Raw genomic sequence first — 23,498 nt, 5'->3', positions numbered from 1 at the left:
AAAAAAAAAAAAAAAAGACTCAAAACCATTAGGAAGAAAGGCTGGAAAATTATATGGCAACACCATCAACTTGAAACACCGGAGCTCTGGAATTGGTCTTGGCTTGGTATGACTGTGGGAAAAACACTTTTTAGGCTTTTGTTTCTCTGTGAAAATTAAGGAATAGATACTCATGAAAATTCTTTCCAACCCAACCTATGAGACTTTATTTTCTTAGTGATAAAACACAATTTATCAGTTTTGTTTATGGTTTAAGAAGTTTTGTCTCGAAGAAGCAAGGATTTTAGAGTAAGATGGCTTGGGCTGCATCCTGGTCCACAACTTATGAACTATTATGACTATAGCAAATTATTAACCTCACTGTGCCTTTGTTTTTCCATCCTTAGGATGGGTCTACTAGCAGTACTTATTTCAATGGTTTTTTGTGTGCAATAAATAAATGAACATACATTAAGTTCTACAACAATTCCTAGCACATGATAAATGCCATACAAGAGATTGCTTTTATTAACTATAATGCTGCTACTGTTGCTGCTCAGTGGCATTTGGAAGAGGTTACAGATTCCTTTTTTAGACTGGAGAATTCTCTGAGGTTCTTGGGCAGTGAGGCTTAGAATAGCACTGTATATATAATCTCATGAGGAGCAACAGGCCAGTTATCCTGCAGCCTGGCCATATACATTCACACCACATGCACTGATTGCTCTCCACTGTTCTTTTCTTCTTTGATCCATTACAAAGGAAGCAGCCTCCTAGAAGATTTCAGGGTAAGTGGCAAAGCTCCTTCTCACCTCATCAGGAAAATTAAACTAGAGGTGGCTCGGTTTCCTGGTGTAATGAGATCTGGTGATAGATGTAGTGGTTAAGGCTATACATTCAATGATCAAGTCCAAGCTTTGTTACTTTCCTAACTTTGTTTCCCTTATGGAAAGTACTCACCCATTCTCTCTTTCCTCTCTATACAATGGGGATAATAATAGTCCTTACTTTGTGGGTGGCCATGATGATTAAATGGGATTGTATATGCAAAGTCCCAAGAAGATACCTGGTATATACATTGAGTAATATGTTAAGAAAGCATGAATAGAACTTCCAAGAAATATGGGATAACATGAAAAGACCAAATTTAAGATTCATTTGGATAGATGAAGGCTCAGAGATAGAAACCAAAGGAATGCCCAAACTTTTCAATGAAATAATATCAACAAACTTCCCAAAACCTAAAGAGTAAAACAGAGAATCAAATATATCCCTTGCTTTTTCATGTTTTTACAGCTTTTTCTCTTGGGCTAATGAAGTTGTTGTTAGTAATACAGATTTTCTTCCTCGCTTGTCCCAGTGTCTGTGATGATGCTTCTTCTATAGGTGCTGGGGCTCTAGGAGACAGTGGCTGAGCTACCCCTGGAATAAACCCATGTCTTTGTGTGGGTGATGGCAGGGCTGAGAGATTTGGGATTCAGCTTTGTTTTCTTGAGGGATCTATTTAATCTGTTGTTTAGTGGGACTTGAGATCCCTTTGGTTTTTGGGGGACTGGCTTATTTCACTTAGCACAATATTCTCCAGTTTCATCCATCTCCTGGTAAATGTTATAATTTCACTCTTCTTTATGGCTGAGCAATATTCCATTGTGTATATATATCACATTTTCTTTATCCATTCATCTATGTAAGGGCACCTAGGTTGGTTCCATAGTTTAGCTATTGTGAATTGAGCTGTTGTAAACATTGATGTGGCTACATCACTGTAGTATGCTGATTTTAAGTTCTTTGGATATAAACCAAGGAGTGGTATAACTGGGTCAAATGGTGGTTCCATTCCAAGTTTTATGAGGAATATCCATACTGCTTTCCATAGTGGTTGTAACAATTTGCAGTCCCACTAGCAATGTACCTTTTTTCTCCTACATTCTTGCCAACATTTATTGTTACTTGTATTCTTGATAATTGCCATTCTGACTGGATAGTTCCTTTTGACACTTAGTTTTTCAGGTCCTACCATGGTGATGGACAAAGGCAATAAAACTGAGATGAAAAAGCTAGGTTTTCATAATCGTAGACCAGATGCTTAACTCTGAATATTGATCCTATGAGGCAGAAACTTTGAAGTCAGAGAATTTGGTGCTAAAAAAGATCTGGGGAGTGATCCATAAATAAGGAAATGGGCCCAAAGAGGTTAAAGGACTTAGCCACAGAAGCTATTTAAAATGAGTATGCAGTGTGAGAGTTCTGATGATGACCTCTGGTTTTTCAGCTTAGTGAGCTCTGGAGATAGGCTACTTTGATTCAATTCTTGTTTCTACCAGTTTTTGGCAGTATGATCTTCAGCTCCTTGTGGATTCCTCTCCCCCTAAATTTTCTTACTTGAAAAATGGAAATAATAATAATATAGATTTTGTGTGGATTAAATATGTACATAGCACTTAGTCCTGGGCATATAAGATCATTCAGTAAATGTTTGTTATTATTACTATTCTTCCAAAGAACTTTAGGAATCTCAACTCTTAACCAAGGCAGAATAAATGTTTTGACCAGGCTGGTGTTTAAAAGTAGTTTTTCTCACTAAAAAATATGATGTTTTATTTCTTCTTAGTTTCTGATTTGGAAGTGTTCCTTATGACTGATCTGCAAATTAACAACCATAGTCTTCTCTGGAATCACTATGTGACTTTTAGATGCAAGGAAGGGGTTAAAATTATTCTTCATTATCTATAGTTTTCTGTTCACAGTCAGCAAATACTTAACGAGCAATCTGCTGTGTGCCTGGTACAGAGATAGTGGCCTGCATGCATGGGGGAATCTTTGATGTGTCCCCTTATCTTCATGGTGTACTCAGGATGGTGGGGCAATTAGAAGTTAGATAAATAATGTTCCTATAGTGGGGAGGGATCATTTGCAATGGAGAAGAGAGAAATATTTTACAGCACATGGAAGGAGCCCTGAACTTGATTTAAGGGATTAAGGAAGGATATTCTGGAAAGAAGTCAATCTAGGCTGATATCTAGGCTGATGTGTCAAGTTATGTTCTTAACCAGTCTGGATGGAAGCCCAGAGAAAAGTATCCCAGGCATAGGGGACAGCATGTTAATTGCAAGGTGGGTGCTCAGGCTTGGGACAAAACTGGGTTTTCACTATTATTATTACCACTACTACTACTACTACTACTACTACTACGTATTGAACTTAGGGGCACTCGGCCACTGAGCCACATCCTCAGCCCTATTTTGTATTTTATTTAGAGACAGGATCTCAGTGAGTTGCTTAGCACCTCGCTTTTGCTGAGGCTGGCTTTAACTCATGATCATCCTATCTCAGCCTCCCCTGCCATTGGGATTACAGGCGTGTGCCACAGCACCCGGCTCACCCATTTATTTAATATTTAACAAGTGTTTACTAAGCACTTACTCTGCAGCAGGTATTGTTTTATATAATGGGGAGACATCAGTTAACAAAACAGATAATAGCTTTTATTTTCAAGGAAGTACTGTTATGAGGAGAACTAGTTGAGGGAGGATGGCCAGGAAGCCTCTAGGATGGAGTGACAGTCAAGCTAAGACTGGAATGTGAAGGAGCCATCTGGGGGAGGCAGAGGGAACATCAAAGTTAAGGTAAAGGACATCTGCAAGAGGCAAGAGTGCCAATGTAGGTGAAGTGTACAAATAATTCAAAAGGCATTTCATTAGCATGGCCAGGATCAAAAGGAAAAAATGACAAGAAAAAGAAATCCGAATACACTGTTGTTGGGGATATAGATTGGTGCAGCCACTGGGGAAAACAGTGGGCAGATTATTAAAGAAGTTAAAACCAGAACTACCATATGACCTAACAGTCCCTCTTCTGAGAGCTTCCCAGAAGAGACAAAATTACCATCTTGTAAGGATATCTGCATTGCCATGTTCATTGAACATTATCCATGGTAGCCAAGATATGGAAACGGCCTGGGTCTATAGGTGGGTGGAATGAATAAATTAAATATATATACACAAATACATATGGCATGTATGTATATATATATGTATACACCTGTACACACACACACACATATGTATATACCTGTACACACACACACACACACACACACACACACACACACACACACACATACACACAGAATATTATTCAGCCTTAAAAACAAGATCCTGCCATTTGTTACAACATGAATGGATGCAGAAGACATCATGCTAAGCCAATAAGCCAGGAACAGAAAGAAAAGTATCGAAAAATCTTATATATATGTAAAAGCATTTGAAAGCATTTTTTCATTAGCTAACATAGCTGCTTTTCTGAGAGTTGTGACAACCACCTAACCCCTATCTTCCTGGAATTAGCTAAAACTTGTCTCTGGTCACAATTGGTAGTTGTGAACTTTTTTGAAGATAGTGATAGAAAAGGTAAATTTTTCTCTACTGGAGAAAGGAAAAATTCCACCACACTGAATAAATTACCTGTAAATTTTTAAAAATCAGCAAGATTTTCATAGGCATAGCTGCAGACTAAATTTTAGGTCATCAAATGCCATGGCAACATTAATGTAGTTTTTATTGCTTGACTTTTTTTCTTTTTTGTTTTTACATCAGTGGATTTATTTCAATGATAAGAAATGAATAGATTTATTTTAATGATAAGAAATGAAAATATGAAACATGTATTCCAGAGAGGGTTTGTTTTTTTTCTTTGCTTGTTGTCTATATATTTAGTCATTTTATTATACCATAAACATGTTTTCTAAGATCAAGTTTAATTGTACACAAACATTTCCACACTAAAAAAAGTGCTTTCAAAAGTGTTGAGCAGTGGGATTATAGATCCAATTCCAAGTAAAATCTGAACCACGAGTGAGCCATATACTAGGTAGATTGTCTCATGTTTCATCTTAAGTGAGATCATTCTAGACTCAGTATATATGAAACCTTTTTTATTATATATGAAACCTTTTTTTTTAAAAAAAAAAGTCAAATTCAAAGAAACTGAGAATTAAACAATGGTTCCCAAGGATAGGGCGGGGCAGGAATGGGGAGATGTAGATCAAAGGATTCAAAGTAGCAGATGTGTAAGAATACACAGTCTGTAGATCTGATGTACACCACAAATACTCTAGTTAACAAAGCTGTATTAGAGATTTTTGTTAAATAAGTAGATTTTTAACTCCTCTGTCACACACAAAAAGTGTCTATGTGAGATGATATGTTAATTCACTTCAATATCACACCATTTTACTCTCTATATGTATTCTGCATCATGTGAATCTCAAGTATATCCATTGAAATTTATTTCTTAAAAATTCAAAGAATTGTAATGTATCCTACTGTCATATATAACAAATTAAAATTTAAAAAAAATCTGAAATTGGGTTGGGTTGTTGATGCTGAGAAAGATTTAGAACATGGATAGTATAAATGAGTTAAAATAGACACAATGATTCTCTTTTCAAAACTTAGAAGCTATTGGAAAATTTTAGTTGCAAGTATCTCTTCTCTGAAGTGGAACTTGGCTCTGTGTGTTTTAATAACTGGGATAATATGAAGAATGTATTTCCCACAACACTGCACATCAGGCAGATGCACTTGTACAGGTCCTCTTCCTAGCTGTGGATACCTGTAAGCAACAAAACCAATCAGCAGGGCTGCCCGGCTCAACCCCATGGCTCGTGATGTTGCCTACAGGTATCCCAGTGGCTTCTCCTGGGTTCTAGCCATCTCTGTTTCATCCCTTCGGATTCAATTTTCTGTTTCAGAAGTGCTTCCGATCCTTCCTATGCAGTTTGAATCTGCTTGATCCACATTAGCTGTCTACACTCTTCTCCAGGTTCCCAGACTGTTTCTCTCTCTGTTGGATCACAGAGGCCACACAGACTCATGTCTCTTGTTTGCTCCCAGTTGACAGTATTGGGGATGATGAAGAGCCATCCACATCTTCTGACAGTGATGAGGACGTGATCAAACAATTTGAGATTTCTGTGTCCCGGTCCCAGAGTTTCCGTTCAAGAGCTTCTGAGAAAGGAGAACCTAAGGAATTGGAACAGAAACCCAAGTGTGGCCGTTTGCTCCCTACCCATGAAGAAGATGGCGCCCGAGTGTCTGCCTGCAAAGGTATCCTTTGCATCCTGTTTTTCCTTTATTTAGACCAGCAATGGCCAATGATAATATTTTTGAGTCATTTAAATATTATATTCTGTGTCTAAGAATCCAGAGAGGAAAAGAAAATGAAAAGGAAGCCAAAAGAACAAGGTGATATTTCTTAGTGCTTCCCTGAGCAAAGGTGAGGCATCTTTCTGATATTCTTATGCCCAGAGCCCCACCGGGACAGGAAGTATATTTAGTAAATATCTAGAGAGACCTTCACAGCATGCACCTTCTTGGTCTGGTCTCAGTGATTCGAGTTCTTTTCTTTCTTTCTTTTTGGGCGTGTGGTCAGTGAAACCAATGGGCACGTCATAGTACACCTTCCTCATTTTCGTACTAGATGGAGAAAATGGAGATCATAGAAATTGAGAGAAGATGAAAGAGAAGAAATTTTGATTTGGCAGTGAAGACAGGACAGGCAACGAACAAGGTGGGGGAGGGAAAGCTAGAAGTAACAAATAGAACCATGTTATTTTTCAGCAGGAAAAACTTGCTGCCTATCATGTAGTTTCACTTACTGACAAATACCGACTGACATTTCATCGCTATTCTTTTTAGTTCAAGGTAAGCTAATAAATATAGGCCTGATATGGCCAAACCACAATATGAATGGCTGCTGACCTCTGTCATTTCCTCACCATCCCTCCCCCCGCCACACCTTATTTTTTCTCTTTCTCTTCTGTTACATCAGAGCATTCCTTTTTCTCTGTGGAGAGGGCAAATGTTAGCTAATGAAAGTTAATAGCTGTTGGTTCCCTGGGAGTCGCTTGTTTAATTCTAAAGCTAATGGCTCCATTTCCCAGAAGCCCAAGTGTCTGGGTTCTGATTTACACACATGGCCAATGTTCTGAGAGTTGTGACAACCACCTAACCCCTATCTTCCTGGAATTAGCAAAAACCTGTCTCTGGTCTCAATTGGTAGTTGTGAACATTTTTTGAAGATAGTGATAGAAAAAGTAAATTTTTGTCTACTGGAGAAAGGAAAAATTCCACCACACTGAATAAATTACCTGTAAATTTTGAGGAAAATCAGCAGGATTTTCATAGGCATAGCTGCAGACCAAAGTTTAGGTCATCAAATGCCGTGGAAACATTAATGTAGTTTTTATTGCTTGACTTTTTTTCTTGTTCGTTTGTATATCAGTGGATTTATTTCAATGATAAGAAATGAAAATACAAAACATGCGTTCCAGAGAGAATTTGCTTTTTTTCTTTGCTTGTTGTCTATATATTTAGCCATTTTATTCTACCATAAACATGTTTTCTAAGATCAGGTTTAATTGTACACAAACATTTCCACACTAAAAAAAATGCTTTCAAAAGTGTTGGGCAGTGAGATTATAGGTTCAGTTCCAAGTAAAATCTGAACCATGAGTGAGCCATATACTAGGTAGATTGTCTCATGTTTCATCTTAAGTGAGATCATTCTAGACTCAGTAGTGAGGTTATTAGCACCACACTCCAGGCAAGTTCTCTCTTTTTCTCTGCATCTGATTTAGTGTTTTTGCACATGGCTTGTCAGTACATTCCTGATTATGCCAAGATGGGTTTGGTCTAAGTGGTTTGATTCAGAGGCCGAGTGTGAGGACTTTAGGCATGAAAGGTGGGCTGTAGGATAATAGTCCAATTACTGTTTTTTTTTTTTAATTCTGAGAATGTTTCATAAAAAGCTAGATAATATCTTTCTGGTTTCATCAAACTCAGCACATTTATTCCTGGAATCTCATTTTTGATTGGGATGATGTTATCAATCATGGTCCAACCAGAGAAATAAAACCAGTGGGAATAAATACACCCTATATGCATACACGTGTGTCTGTGTGGGTGGGTGTGTATATTTCAAGAGAATTATTACCAAGACTTGGCTTATGTGATTATGGGGGCTAGCTAGGTGACAGAAATACATAGCTCCAAAATGCAAAGGGCAAGCTGTCAAGAAGGGAGGCTCAGACTCTCAGGTGAGATGAAGCTGCAGTTCTTAGAATTTCTGCTTCAGGGATGTTGCAGATATCCTACTGTTTTTCAACTGACCAGTTATAAATGATGTTGTAGTTATCTTACTGTTTTTCAACTGGCTGATCTCCTGATTTAATTACACCTACAAAATTCCTTCCCATCAATACTTGGACTGGTGTTTGATTGAACCATTGGCCCCTATTGCCTTGCTAAGATGGCACATAGACCTGACCACCACAGATGGTAAGCAGAGTTTTCACACATGGATGATGATGGGCATACCAGAGAAAGCAATTGCAAAATAGGGTTTTATTCCATCAAAATGGGTTATAAACTAGACAAGTTGAAAAATATTCTGGTCAAACAAATAGAATTGGTGTGACATAATTATGTCCTAAAATTTCTAGGAAACCAGGATACATTTCTCTGACAACAATGTAATTACTTTTTAATTTCAAGGAAGGGAAGTCTGCTTTATGGAAAGATGAATCACATTTCCCTTTCCACCTCCTTGCAACTTGACATGAGCCCAGATTTGGTTTTCTAATTCATTTCTTGCTTGTCTGCCATAGAAAATGGTTTGTGACATTAATATAATTCTCCTGTGTTTTTTTTCAATTATGAATAATGTTTCAAGGCTTTAATGTAGCTGCTGAAAATTCTCTCATTAGCGATCTAGGTATTATCACTATAGGAGTTAGAGTCATGAGACAATTTTATGGGAGTAATTTCTTGGCAAAGTTAGATTTTGTGCTGATATCCTGCTGGGCGCTACACATATTGATAGATGACCCACTGTTTAATATGACATTTTACTGTTCATGTATGTGAGGAATGGGTGTGCTAATTAGAGACTTAGAAGAAAATTCTGAGCTTTATGTTGTAGGTTTTTTTTTTTTTTTGCATGTGGAATTTCCCTTGCTATGTCATTATTTGTGACCTTTTAAAAGTGTGTTTGCCAAATAGCTGAAAGTGTGAATGTAGCATTTTTGCAGTGCCCTATGGAAATGTTTCCAAGGGCCTGAACTGAACAATTAAGAATAACTAGGCAGATAAGGAAAATTCTCAATGGCCTGCTATGGTTTTGCAAAAACCCAAATCAGTAGTCTGAGGTTGTACCCTAAGGCCCACCACTGTCTGAGGATAATTTTATGTGGTCTGCATAGGGCAACATTATATCCTGTAAGTTTGGTTTCTTAGTATATATGAGTCATATACCTTTCTGTCACTGACTTTCCATGTTGCTACACATCTGGCTGCTTCAAATATTTGTTTCCTGCCTAGACTTCAGAGTTATTCAAAGGCTTAATGAGAACCTAATAAGGACCATGCAGTAAAGTGTATGGCTTTGTACCTTTAAGGAGCTTCTATTCCACCTCAGGTTGTAAGGCTAAGACGGGAAACAAGTGCTGTTATGCAGTGTGGGTGTAAGATTTGAGTCTGTGAGTCTACTCTGATGTCGCACTCACTGTCCTGTCTGTATCTCTAATATGTTCTCATCCTGGGAACAGGACTACTGGAAGGGACTAGAGACCAAAGAGATAAGATATCTTAGCTACCTGTGTGTACATGTGTGTAAACCAGGGTAAAATCTGTCACTTAGGCAGACTGTCAGTTTTTCTTTACCATCTGAGGGCATCTTAGATGTTGAGGGTGAGGAATGGGATGAATAAGGCTTGGAGAAGGTGCAGGGAGAGTGTAGGAGAGAAGGAGAGAGGGGAGAGGGAAAGTGAGACACTAAGGTCAGAACAACACTGAGTCTGACGCAGTCAGGATAGTTCAGGAGTTGGTTGGGACCTTGTATGGACAAGCAGGAAAGGACAGGAAGGAGGGTTTGAGGATCCCAGTTGAAACTGAGTTAGACGAAGCCCATTGGGGACAGTCAGATAAGAAAGGGCCTGTTGGCTGTCAGACAGATAGTTTCATGTGTCTACAGTGACCCTCTGATGGGTTTTATCTTTTTTTTTTTTAAACATAAGGAAATAAAAGTTCCGAGAGTTTGAATGTTGTTCGAGTTCTTAAGGCAGAGACAGGACTTAGATCCAGATTGTCAGAATCCAAGGCCAGTGTTCTTTCTACGGGTCATGCAAAGAACTTTCTCCTGAGAAAACTACAGAAACCTCTAGTGAATATGGGAGAGAGAAAGAACAATGGTAGAGTCATGATCTCCATGATCTTGACCCCATGATCTAACATGATCTCCACATTAGATTACTATTTTTGCTTTCTGGAGCCATTCTTGAAGATTTTTAGTCCCAACAAAATGCTTGTGTTAAATTTATCCTTTTAATATAAATATCATTGTGTGTGCATGTGTGTATGTGAGAGTGTGTGTGTGTGTGTGTGTGTGTGTGTGTGTTACTAGGGATTGAACACAGGGGCACTTTACCACTGAGCTATACCCCCAGCCATTTTTATTTTTATTATGAGACAGGGCCTCATTAGGTTGCCTAGACTGGCCTTGAATGTGATCCTTCTGCTCAGCCCCTGTAGTAGTAGTTGGGATTACAGGTGGGTGCAACTGCAACTAGCTAAATACCCATTCTTGATACTCATATTATTGGGAAGTATCAAACCTACTTGAACCTCATGGAAAGACCTAATGGTCTTTTTTATTATATGGATCAGATTTATCCACTGCATAGGTAGAATTTTTTCTGCAGATGTTACTGGTGTGCATATTGTTTTTGTGGTCTTGATTATTGTGGTTGCAATGGCTTAATTTCTCTAGGTATGGAAAACAATGCATTTGAAATACTTTTCTCTCTGAAAATTTAGATTTGGATAGAACCAGCCAACTGAGTTATTCTGAGATCCTGTCTTACAAAGATCATGCCATCTCTGTTACCTCACGGTCCCCAAGTGAGCGAGGAGACAACAGACATCATGGCACCTCTCACCAAGAGACCAGTGGGGTTCGAAGCCTCAGTCGTCAGTCCACAGAGGGCAGCTTGGAGATGGAAACAGATTTTAATAACCGGGGATTTGAAGATTCTTATGCTACTGACAGCTCCTCAGTATGGAGTCCAGAGGTGAGTTATTTGTTTTCCATTCTTTGCTTTATCTATCAGTGTATATTTTTTGGGCTCCTCTCCCCATCTCTTTCTTCTTCCATTTTCTTCTCCTTACTCTCCTTTCACCAAGTTTTTTCCAGAAAGAAAACTTTGCCTTGAAAAACAAAGACCTAAAATACCCATTTTTTTAAAAATAAATTTTTCTTTAGATAACCAAAGTCCCTGAGCACAAGAATAAAAGAATCACAAGTAAATTTGTTTCAAATGCAAAGAAAAGAATGCAAGATAAAAAAGGAAGAAGAATAGTGATAAAATGACCCCTTACAGGACTTATTTTTATACAAAGAAAACTTTTAGTTCTTTGGAGAGGTTGGTTTATTTCCTTCCTGGTTGCATATCCAAAATCTTTAGTTGTGATCATTTGAAATGGAAATTGAGAATTTCACTAAAATGAAGTAGGCCTCCAAATAAAATTATGCATGATATTACGATGAGGGTCTTGCTGCATGTGTTAGTATATTCGTTAGCTTTTAATTGAATTGGAGGTCTAGGAGATGACAGTCGTCTATAATGACCCTCTAGCCTTTGAATAAATCTCTGATGAAAGATGCTTCTTCTGAATTTCTTTTTCAATTAAATCTGGTCCCTAATATGCCTAACCATCTAGAGATATGACCAGAGGGGATGATGGGAATAGCTGCCATTTATTGAAATGCCAGTTAGTACACCCTAGTAAGAAGAATTTTACAAACATTGTTTTATCTTTCATACATTACCAGTCATTCTTCATTAGCTAGATCCCCTCCAATCCTAATTCCATGACACTGGAAGGTATTAAATAGTAGTTTTTAGTACCTAATATGGAATTGATTTTGATGAAATAGGTCGTATAAGTATATAAAACATGAAGCTGTGAAGATAGAGGAAGAGGAGGGTGAATGGATTTTATTAGTTTCAGTCTGAGAATCCTGAGATTCAGGATGAATCTCTTATTAGTACAGAAACACACACACACACATACTCACTCTGAATGCTCAAGGAAACACAAAAGAAAATCATGTTCCAAAATCGTACTGCAGATATGCTGGGGAGTGTAGGGAGCACGTAAGGAGGGGTGTGCGAGGGTGTGTGTGCACATGCCTCTGTACCTCTGTGTTGGCGTTTCTGCCAAGGACCAGGAGTGGTATCTCAGATGTATGGTTTGTACAGCTTATTAAAAGCTTGCTATAGAGGTATTCAAGGCATTGACCTCATCAGCTTTGTTAAAAAGAAGAAAGAAAGAGTCAGATCAAATCCCACATAGTAACATTTAAAGATATTCATTTTGGCTCCCTCACCACAAAAACAAAACAGAGCTCTTCACCTGCCTGTTTGTACTCTGCTTGGTAACTGTGCCATCAGGCTGGTAATCGCTTCTCCATGGAACCTCTTGCTGACCTGCCCTGGGGAGCCTGAAGAGAAGATGTGTTGAGGGTACTAAATGTTCTCAGACTCCCCAAATACCCAGACATCTCTGTGTGCTCCATTCAACCTCCTATCTATTTCAAGACAAAAGCTGTAATTTGGTGCTCCTACAGTAGAACTTCAAATCCAGCTCAGAGGCAGTTCCCGTAACTGTCTGCTCTGCAGGCTTAGCTCGCCTCTTAAGAATTGATTTATTTGCCTCTTAGCTGCGTTAAGAACCCCATCTTTCCCCCATGTATCTGGCATCGGGAACGTGTTGTGGGTCTGTTTACTTTGGCCACACAGATGACATCAACACTATCTTACTAAAACAGAAAGCCTTTTCAGTTTGACAGAAAATCTTTAAACCTACATGGGTTTTGACAGGTTGACGCAAGTATTCCCATCTTAAAGAAAAAACCCAGGATATTAGATCTCAAGGAATCATGAATTTTGTCTCTGAAGGAAACCAGTCCTGCCGTGTGATACCTGCCAGGCTGATGGATTTTCAAGCGCTGCTCTTCTCTGTTGACAAAGGCCATTGACTTTTTTCTACAGACTGAGGACTTGGCAGGGAAGACAATGAGAGGTGGTTGGCGATTTCCAGCACACAGGGAGGCAGGTGTCCCACTTTTCATCTCTGCTTTCCACTGATTAATTGGTTGGCCTTGAGAAGTTAATTAAAATCTGCCAAATGGGGATAAGAATGAAGAGATTTTACCTTGCAGGAAGGTCAAATGGATTAGCGGAATTAACAGTACCCACAGGAGGAGCTCCTTCAGTTGCCTGGTGATAGGCAGTGTGTGTTGAAATAATTAATTGCTTTGCAAATACCAACCTTTGCAAATCTCCATCTCACATCAACCCAAGAAGGGGCCACGAAGCCCAGTTTTCATGGGCCACAGCCTCAACAGACCCCTGCAGAATTTGGCCATTTGGCTTCACGCAGACTTCTTAGGATGGTTATGGAAGAGCTTTACCCAGGACACCTGTGGAACATAAAGGTGGAGTGAGCATTTACCCGAAGAGATAGCCTGAAAGAGAAATGGAAAGATCTTCATTAACTAGGAATTTTTTACCTTAGCGTTCAAGTTGATGATAAATCTAGGAAAAACATGTTAATTAATATTAAGAACAGGCCTAAAGGGTGTGAAATTGACAGTAATATTTTCCAGCTCCCACCTTCTTCCCTCTTCATCTCGCACATCCACTATACATACAGATAATTATGGCAAAAGGTTTTGGGAAGCTAAAGGAAGGCCACATGGTTTAGCAGAAGTTTAAGATTTTGAGTATTGCATACTGGTTAAGGCAAGGCCATAGGCTCAGACTGGCAGAGAATGAGCCCTGGGTGATTCTGGCTGGGCACTAGACTTTGGCATGGGGGTGGGAGGTGTTAGTTATTTAACCTTTCTTAACTATGATTTATTCCTCCAAGACATGAAGCTATTTAGATACCTACTTCATTAAGTTGATGTGAATGTTTAAAAAGATAAAGTTTCTTAGGTTCTGCAATAAAGCAGAGCTTAAGACAAAGACTTTGGTAGGGCCTGCACTCCCAAGGAACCAGACTGAAAGATGAGGGGGTAAGGCAGGGAAGATTCAGTATGACATCTTCCCCTGAGTTAGCTGCTGCTCACAGTAATTAATTGCTTTATCTTGTTGGGACTGCACTCTCAGAAGCTATATTAGCTGAACTGAGGATGTCTGACCCAGGGGGAAACTTTGTTGCATGGGACATTAACCCCAGCATACTTTGGACTTTCCATGTGTGGTGTGAAGCAGGGTTATGCAGCTTTCTAAGCCTTGGAATCAGCAGGCCAATAATGAAATCTGAGAACTATGTTTTAGGAGCAGGAGATAAGAACTTCAGGGGTTGTGCCAGGCTGAAGCCACTTAGAGTCCAGAGACACTGTGCCTGCAGGAAAGATGGAATCAGAGGAGAGGCCAAGAAGATTTGAAGGGTTTAAGTGCTGGCTTTTTATGGTCTCTAAAGGATTGGATATGGTACCCAGCATAAGGAATGGCTTAGTAGATATTAGCCATTATTACTTGTGTCTATACAAGCAATAGAGGGATGATTGAGAGTAGGCTAAAATAGGTGGGAATTTTAAGAAGAGTCAAGGGAATTTGAGAAAAGACAGCAACTTGATTTTTGAGTTGGCCTAACTCCTTGGAGACTTGCTTCTAATATTATATATACACTAGTCGGTTGTATTCAGAGGTCTCTATAGCAACCATTTTCATCACTTGAAACTAAGTACCTCTGAATAGAAACGTTCATACATGATCGCATGCTCAAAGGAAAAGATATAAGAAGCTTCCCTTATTTTACAAGACATCTGAATTTTCTTGGCAGCCTAATTTTAATCTTAAAAGAGAAAGGCACTTGTGACATGTCTACAATTTGTCAAGTCCTCTATTTTTTACAACATTCCTATACAGTGGGTGTTATCCCCATTTTACTATTGAGGAAAGTGCAGTGTGGAAAGGATTAAATAACTTGCTCAATGTCATAGAGCTAGTAAGTGGTAGAACTGGGATTCCTAGGGATGTTAGATTCCAGAGAACCATGTACTTTCCCTTGGACTCCTTGGGCAAGTTTCACTGCTGAATGTACATTTTGAGGTGTTTTATTATAATGTCTGAAATGAAGAGCTCTCTCAATTAGTGAAGTCTGGTGTCCAGTATAAATAAGAACTAACTTAATAATAAGAAGCAGTCCAAAGTTTTGTTCCAGATAAAAGCTAGACCTTCAAAGAAAAATTAAAATTATATTGCTATTCCTTATAATTTGTTGGTGGGGTGATTCATTATAGTAAATGACATTCAGCTCAGTTTCTCCTGGGTGAGCTCAAACCCATGTGACTACAGAAAATTGCTATCCAAGGGTGTGTTCCATAAAGAGAGGGGCTTTTTTAGAAATAGCACCAGTCCATTGGTGGGAATACATAGTATGGTGTCTGTTTGAAGCAGGTATTTTCATATGTATTAAAACATCATAACCACGCTCTATCAAGTAGGCATATTAATGTGTGGTTTTGGTTACAATATGCAGAAGCTGGGCTATTTGGCCAGGGTCAGAAAAGCTCATCAGTGATGGAGTCATTTTTTCAATTCAAGTGCTCTGGCTTCAGGTCCAGTGTTGCTTTTTGCTAAGTGGTTGCTGGGGCTGTCCTCCCTAACTTTTGCTATTCCAATTGTGGTCTGAGGCCAGCATGCCTTGTGAATGTCTTTGAAGTGCAGAATCTCAGGCCTCACCCCACACCTACCAAATCAGAATCCTTGGATTATTCAGGTCTACATTAAACTCTAAGAAACTGAGCCCTAAACCTTTTCTCCTGTATAGATTAAAGATATACTGAAGAATCACCTTACCAGGAATCACATTAGATTTTATGTCTATAGCGGGTTCTGTGCTGCAGAGGATAGGCCTAATCTCAATCAATTCTCCCAAGAACTCAAGAAAAAGTTGCCTGTTGGCAATTGCATGGTTGACTTAATTTTCAACAATAGTGGACAGTTGTGCTTTCTGAGAGTCAGCATATCAGAAAACACTTTGCAAAATATAAAATCTTTATTTATTAATTCCAAAAACATTCATAAAGGCTCACCATATGTCAGGCAGTGTGCCCTCTAAGAATTCACAGTCTAAGGGAAAGAGATCAGTAAATAGACCTTTTTAACATAGAAGGTCATACACTGACAGTCAAAAAGCTTGGGATTCTGAAGGAGCACCAAGGGCATGAACCTGTCCAAATGCAATTAGGCACATCATCATTTTCATTCCTAATCTTTTGTTCCATCCCCAACAGGAACAGGACAGGACCAGCTTGCAGGTGCCATCTGGGGTCTTGGATCCCATCTCCAAGTGTGGTGACTTAGATGTCATCTTTGAATATCGAGCTGCGACCCAGAAGCTCACAGTGACCATTGTGAGAGCACAGGGCCTCCCAGATAAGGACAGAAGTGGCGTCAACTCCTGGCAAGTTCATGTAGTGCTGCTGCCCAGTAAGAAACAGAGGGGCAGGACGAGCATACAGAGGGGGCCCCACCCTGTCTTCAAGGAGAAGGTCACCTTTGCCAAGCTAGAGTCCAGAGATGTGGCTTCCTGTGCTGTCCGCTTCCGACTGTACGCTGCCCGTAAGATGACCCGAGAGAGAATGATGGGGGAGAAGCTCTTCTGTCTTAGCCACCTACAGCCAGAAGGGGAAATGAAAGTGACTCTGGTTCTGGAGCCAAGAAGCAATATAAGTGTGAGTATGTTAAATGGTGCTGCTAATGATGCGGTGTTCGAAGACCTGGGATTGTCAGTCCTTGATTTAGTACATTCAGCTTGTGAATGCAGAGACCTTAATTTAATTTTCCATTTGGCTCTCTTCATCTTTATAAGCCATGATTTGCACTTCATGGTATTATGGGTCTTTCATGCCTGTCTTCCTGATAACCTGATGGATGTATTCCCCGTTCATTTATGTAAATGACAGCAGCAGTGTGGTAAAGGGCATGGAAAAACCTGGAGAGGTGACTGGGCTTTCTGGTTAGTGGATAAGTGGTCCTAACCCTCCAGTCCCCAGTATGTATTATGGTGAATCTAAGAGATGGGACTTTCAAGGCAAGGTCCTAAACAAGGATGTGGGAGCATTGTAGAATACCAGCCCTGAACCCTAGCTACTTCTTAGACCTTCCATTTATCGGACTGGCCTCCTCCCACATACCTCATTCTGCTTTCTGCCTCAGGGTTTTAAGGGAAGACAACATAGCTTGTGTGTCTACATGATGGGCAGCCCGCTTTTGCCCTGGGTTGTATGTCATCTAGTGTGAAGATCACCTTTTACAAAATCATGTAAAAATATCAGGTAGCTATGGGCTGTTGGGCCAGTCAGCCACTCATTCAAAGATGTTTCCTGCCAAGTACTGTAGAGACAAAGCAAGGCACATGCACACACAAACTGAGCAGCTAGTGCTCCAGGGTCCAGTGTGGAGAGTGTTTACAGGCAGACCCCTTGTCTGGAGAGAGTGACAGAGGCTGCTGTTTGTTTAGAAGGGTCAGGGGAGGTTTCTTTGAGGTGGTGATAAAGCAGAGCTCCAGCAATTGAGGGAAAAAGACTGGTGGCGTGCAGAGGTGGAGGATTTCAGGCACATGTAGTCTTGGGGAGGTGGAGAGAAGCTTGCTTTGTTGGAGGAAGAACAAAGGAACCAAAAAGGCTCCTTGATCACAGTGAGAAGAGATCTGTCCACTGGAATTTCACATGGTGTCTCCACATGGTCAAACTTGAAATCCTGATTTTTGCCTCCCTAAATCTATTCCACCTGCCATCTTCCATGTCTCAATTAAAAACAATAGAATACTTCCAGTTGCTAGGGCTAAAATCTTTTCTACTTGATATCCTCTGAGCTGTATTTTCAAATGCAACCAGATGCTGGTCCTCTGCTGGACCCTGCTCCTCTGCTGGATTACTGAAATAGCCTCTAGCTGATGCTCTTCTGATACTGCTTTTGCCCCCTATAGACTATTCCTGTCATGGAGGCCAGAAGGATTCTGTTAAAGCAAAACCCAGATCATATGTCACTTCTACTCAAATCCCTCTTTTGTTTGAGCTCTGGTAACATATATCTGAAACCATGGAAATCAGAATCCTCAGGTCAGAAAGGACTCTGGACTATAAAACATAGGTATAATAAGTATGTTCACACCCATGGTTCTCTGTACCAGGTCCTGGGGCTCTGTGCTAGAGGCACAGATTGCATGGGGGAAAGGAGCCAATGTGAAAGATCTCTGAAGGTGAAAATTCTTTCATTGCTCAGCCATTTATGGGACATGATTATGTGCTGTATATTAGGCTATGCATTGTGGACTAAGAGATTTAGAAGCCACGGTTTATGCACTAGGAACTGAGAAAGGGATACAGATTTTGGAATTTGATGGGCAAGGCAAGAAGTGCAGTGACAGGTGCCACAGTAGGAGCTTCTGTAGAAGCACAGGGGTGGGGGTGGCCCTCCCCCAAACAAAGCATATATTTTGTTGCTGGATTTTTATCTTCTAGACAGCAGAGCCTGTGAGGCACCTGTCAAAACCACCTGGCCCTATAATTTACAAATGGTATTCCATGAAAGCTTGGGGCTCTTAGAAATACCCATGTTTTGGGTAAAAAGGATATTTCCCTGCTGATATGCAGAATATTTTATTCCTTTTGTTAGTTTTGCTTATCGGGTTCTTGATAAGAAGTTTTAGGAAATGATTTCAGACAGAAGAGAGTTTTAAGTGAAGTCTAACATGCTTATTTCCAGGGAGGAGGTGTATTAGAGGTGCTGGCCGGCCTGCTGTAGCTGGGCTGATGCCTACACCTGCCCCTCAGTGAGAATCAGCATTCTAATCTACTTTATTGCCCTTCTCCTGATGTCCCTGGTGTATAAATCCGATGATCATAAGAAGCACACATGTGAATAAATGCGCCGGGAAGCTTGGGCTCTCTTCTGGGCTCACCTGGCCCTGTGAGGTCACTGAGATGCATAGTCCAAGTGTTGGCTTCTTTATCAAACAGTTGTGAAAGGGCTCATTTTCTATGTAATTGATTTCCTTAGGAGGTAAAATTGAGCATTTGGTATATACCTAACAACCTTGAAAGTAGGACTAGGGGCCAAATATCCTATGTCGTGGTCAATTCTTGAATAGCTGAGAGACAAAAATGCCTCTTGTATTGCTACATTCATCAAGAGGGTGCAGAGAACAGAAGCAAATCCCAGGCCTGGAGTGGATGGGTTCCACGGAAACATTCAGGCGCAAATTACACAGGAGGGAATTTTGGTCTATATTAAATGTATTATTAGCTCTCCATGTATCTTAGAAGGTTTGATTTACACTAGTAATAACATCTTTGTCCGTTTTGTCTTTAGAGAGGAAATATTGAATGGAGACAGCTCTTGGAACAAATATGTCAACTAGTAATGAAGAGGATCTCATCCGTGGCTGCACTCCCTGGGCACATTGTAATTCACACTGAGTGCGCCCTTAGTAATCTTTGGCAGTCATTGAGATCGGGTCACAATTTCACCAAACATAATATCGGCTTTCTCTAAAAGAGAGTAGTGCAGTGTGGGCCAATGGATTCTTTGTTGTTCTTCCCCTCCAGAGTGGAGAGTCGCCGCTCAGCCCATCTGCAGTTTCTCACAGTGATAGTGCTTCATCCACGCAGTCGCTGTCTCATGGAGGGGCGCCAGAGCTGTTGGTGGGGCTGTCCTACAATGCCACAACGGGGCGATTATCTGTGGAAATGATCAAAGGCAGCCATTTCCGAAACCTCGCTGTTAACCGAGCACCTGGTAAGTCCTGTGTCTGATCCCTCCAGCTCTGGTCCTCACGGAAGCAAGTGGAAGGCTACATCTGCTTTCATCTCCATTCTTTAATTTTGGCAGTAAAAATGATCTTGGTATGGCCTCACAAAGCAATACCTCTGGATTTCTGAATGGCTTTCTATTTAATTAGACTGAAGGCTTCTACCATATCTCGATGCAACTTGACACGAAATAGAGTGGCCTGCGTGTTTATATTGTTGAAGGAGAAGGAATGATAATGATGTCTTTTCAGCAACATCATTGGTATGAGCAATTCAAATCTGCCCACATGTCACAGGCCCTCAACTTTAAAGTGGCAGAGCTCTGATTTTGGAGGGAGGCAAATCTGGCATCGAATTCCAGCTCCACTACTTACCCATTAGCTTAGTTCTGATCTTGTATGATTTACCTCTTTTCTGAACCCGAGTTAATATATCTGGGAAAAAAGGCTAATAATCCCTTCCCCACAGGGTTATTTTTGGGTTTAAATTAACTTCTGTAATTTTAGGGTTTAGCACAGTGCCTAATACTTAGTGAGCACATAAGGAATGTTAATGGTTACGATGATGATGGAAAAAGATGTGGAGGAGGCAGATCTGGGGCAATGCAAGACTATTTACCAGGGAAAATGACCATTTCTGAGGTCATTTAGGAATAAGGATGTAAGACATACTCTATGATTGTAGCCCAGGGTTCAGGAAGCCACATCAAATAGCCACTGCTGCTGTCTCAACAGCCTCTCAACCTGGGAAGTTGTAGACTGAACATAGGAATAAGGCTGTTTAAAAAAAAAAAAATTAGCTCACCATTTTATGATCTTGCTTGTTAGAAAAGAAAAACAGCATAGACAGTTGGTTTCTGTCTCACTTTTGCCTTCTAAACATCATGCAAAAACATCTCATCAGAGGATCCTAATTGGTATCTAGGATACTAGCTGCAAGAGAGTCTGAGAATGTTGAATTCTAGCATTTCACACATAGGAAGTTAAGCTAGTAGAGGGTAGAGTGGAGGGCAAGAGGCCTGCTGACCCCAGGCACCAAAGTCTTATTGAAAGAAGAATGAGATCAATAGAAATGTGGTATGCTGAAAGAGTCAGTAGGCTCTGGCCTCATGTGCAGCAGCAAAGTGCGTGCATAGAAAAGGGTCATTTCCTATAACTGAATCTGGGCTCCTTCTCCTTTTGCCCTTCACTGTGTTGCAGACCCCAAGACATTTGTTGTATGTGTGTATCTTTGTTAGGCAAGCTGTATTAAAGCCACATTGGAGCAAGTTAGTAAGGAAAGCCCTAGCACTCTGAGTAACAGAAAAGCCCAGGTGCATAACCCATATTCTGTGCTGATGCTCAGAGCCAGGTGAGACCTATTTAGAATGCATAATAGATGCTGATTATTAATTGCACAGCTAGAGTCTCTGCTAGATACAGTTTTGTTTTCCAATACAGCTCTGAATTTACTAAATGATCTGAATATACTACTTCTCCTTCAGAGATTTGGCCAATCTCTTTTCTTGTTCTCCTGAGATCTGGTAAGGTATAAACAATTTTTTTTTTAGGAATGTGATGGAGATGCAGGGAATGATGGAGATGTAGATCACACAGACATAACCTATTCAGATCCATGCTGGGAAGCTTTGTTTTATGTGCTTGGTGGTAGTAGCCAATATAGAGGAGAAGAAATCAGTCAGAGGCTGCCAAACAAAGACGTGAATTCAGGCTCTCCTCCTTACTAGCTGTGATTTACTGAACTCTTCTGAATTTTAAATTCAAAATGGGGAACAGGGGTGTCATAATAATGTATGCTTTATAGGTGGAATAGTACAGATAAAGTTGTGGTATTAAGGGTGGTACTATTGTGCACTTCTAAATTTTTATATAAAAGAAACATGCCAAAGAGGAAATTCTTGTAACAAACATTTAAAACCACATAGAAAAAAAAAAGACCAGTCCTAATTTAGAAATTGGTTTAATTACAGAAGTTTAAGTCAGTGTGGCATTTAGTACACGATTTGTCATAGACATAGTGTTGCAATTTATCCTAAAATATAATTGACATACTCTATCTTTGCAACAAAAGTATTAGAAAACAATGCTGTTGTGAGGTTATTAATTAAAACAGAAACCCAGTAGTGAAAACAAAAGGTTTTTTGTCTGTCTAAAATGCTGGTACTTGAGGAAAAGCCAGTTTAATTAGGAGGGGATGAGAAAGTAGAAAGTTCCTTTGTGGAGCTTCTGAAAGGGACCTCTTGGTACTCTCAAGAGCTTTAGATGTTGACAGCTTCGGTTCTTCATTATGTCTCCTTCATTATGGTGCTAGCACTACTGTGACAGTTATCAGATAAGTTTAGGATACATTTTTAGTTCCCATATGGAAGAGAACACAAGTTTTATGAGGTAACTGAGCAGAGTTGGGAGAAAGAGGGGGAGAAGGAAAGTGAGGAGAGCCAGGAGATGAATGGCACTGAGTGGGGCCTAGGGGAGGAAGCATGCCAAGCACCCTGGTCCCCATGTGGGGGCGGGGCAGGCAGCCCTGCCTGAGTCCCCAGGGGCTGCCTGGGAGGGCAGAGGCATGCCCAGGAAACTAACATGAGCAGAAGGCACAAATACTGTGTTTGTGGCTGTCAGCTCAGGTGGTGTTACTTCCCCCATAAAACAGGACATCAGTCCCACTTCCCAGAGTGATTATAGTCATGGAAAGAATGGTGCTTGGGTGAATGGGAGGGAAAATAGGTGGAACTCGACTCTAGAATATTTTTAATGTTTTACATCTTGCTGGAAACAGAGACAAAGGCTCATAATTAAAAGTGAGAATCTTTTGCCTCTGAATATATCATTAAACAAAAGATAGCTTTGAACTTGCCAACTGGACCCAGTCAGATGATTGTTTTGATATTTTAAACTTTTCTTCCTAAGCAAGATAGAGGAGTCAGACAAATAATAGATGAAATTCTTGTACTCGATTAGGGTCTTGGCACAAATAAGCTGTGGAAATAGTACTATATCCTCTGCCAACTTCTGAGGTGAGAACCTTGTGGAAGGTGAGACCCAGTGAGGTTGGCTTCACACTGATAGTAGGAGATTGTGGGAGCAATAAAAGGGATGAGAGTTCCCACCAGCACTAGTCAGACCAATCAGAGTCTCTACTACCCTCAATGAATGGCTGAAACTAAAAAGGCTGATGAGGATGTGGAGAATGCGTTGGTGGTGGAAGTGAAAAATAGAACAACCACTCTGGGAAAAGACCTGAAAATTTCTTATACCAGAAGTTCCACTCTTAGGCATTAACCCATAATTCAAAAAACAAACAAACAAACAAAAACACACAAGAATGTTCATAGCAGCTTTATTCATGATGGCAAAAGTGAAAGAGAGTCCTCATGTCCATCCATAGGAGATTGACTGAGTAAACAAATTAAGATATATTTGTGTGATGGAATACTAATTAGCAATACAAAGAAAGAAAATTAAAGCAACATGGAAAAATCACAAAAACTTACTGAATACCTAATGCATGAATCATTTGGTATGAAGTTCTATAACAGGCAGAACTAACCTATAGTAGGAAGAAAAACAGAGGAATGTTCTGGGGTGAAAGGAATGTTGCATAGTTTGGCAAGGGGTCTGAATAGAGGCATG

The 23,498-nt window shown here is 40.1% G+C and overlaps 1 protein-coding gene across 1 annotated transcript in view; it reads left to right on the top strand.

The window, feature by feature from the left end:
• Syt16 (synaptotagmin 16) overlaps positions 1-23,498 on the top strand; it is a 120,193-nt gene that overhangs the window by 77,996 nt on the left and 18,699 nt on the right. The window contains exons 2-5 of the mRNA XM_027929801.2: positions 5,874-6,086; positions 10,854-11,107; positions 16,348-16,788; positions 19,666-19,855. Coding sequence (XP_027785602.2) covers positions 5,874-6,086; positions 10,854-11,107; positions 16,348-16,788; positions 19,666-19,855 — 1,098 coding nt within the window. The remainder of the gene's footprint in view (positions 1-5,873; positions 6,087-10,853; positions 11,108-16,347; positions 16,789-19,665; positions 19,856-23,498) is intronic.

Source organism: Marmota flaviventris, chromosome 2, assembly GCF_047511675.1.
Source record: "Marmota flaviventris isolate mMarFla1 chromosome 2, mMarFla1.hap1, whole genome shotgun sequence".
NCBI classification, from domain to species: domain Eukaryota; kingdom Metazoa; phylum Chordata; class Mammalia; order Rodentia; family Sciuridae; genus Marmota; species Marmota flaviventris.
The sequence above is the reverse complement of the archived record's forward strand: the minus strand, read 5'-3'. Positions and strand labels throughout refer to the sequence as shown.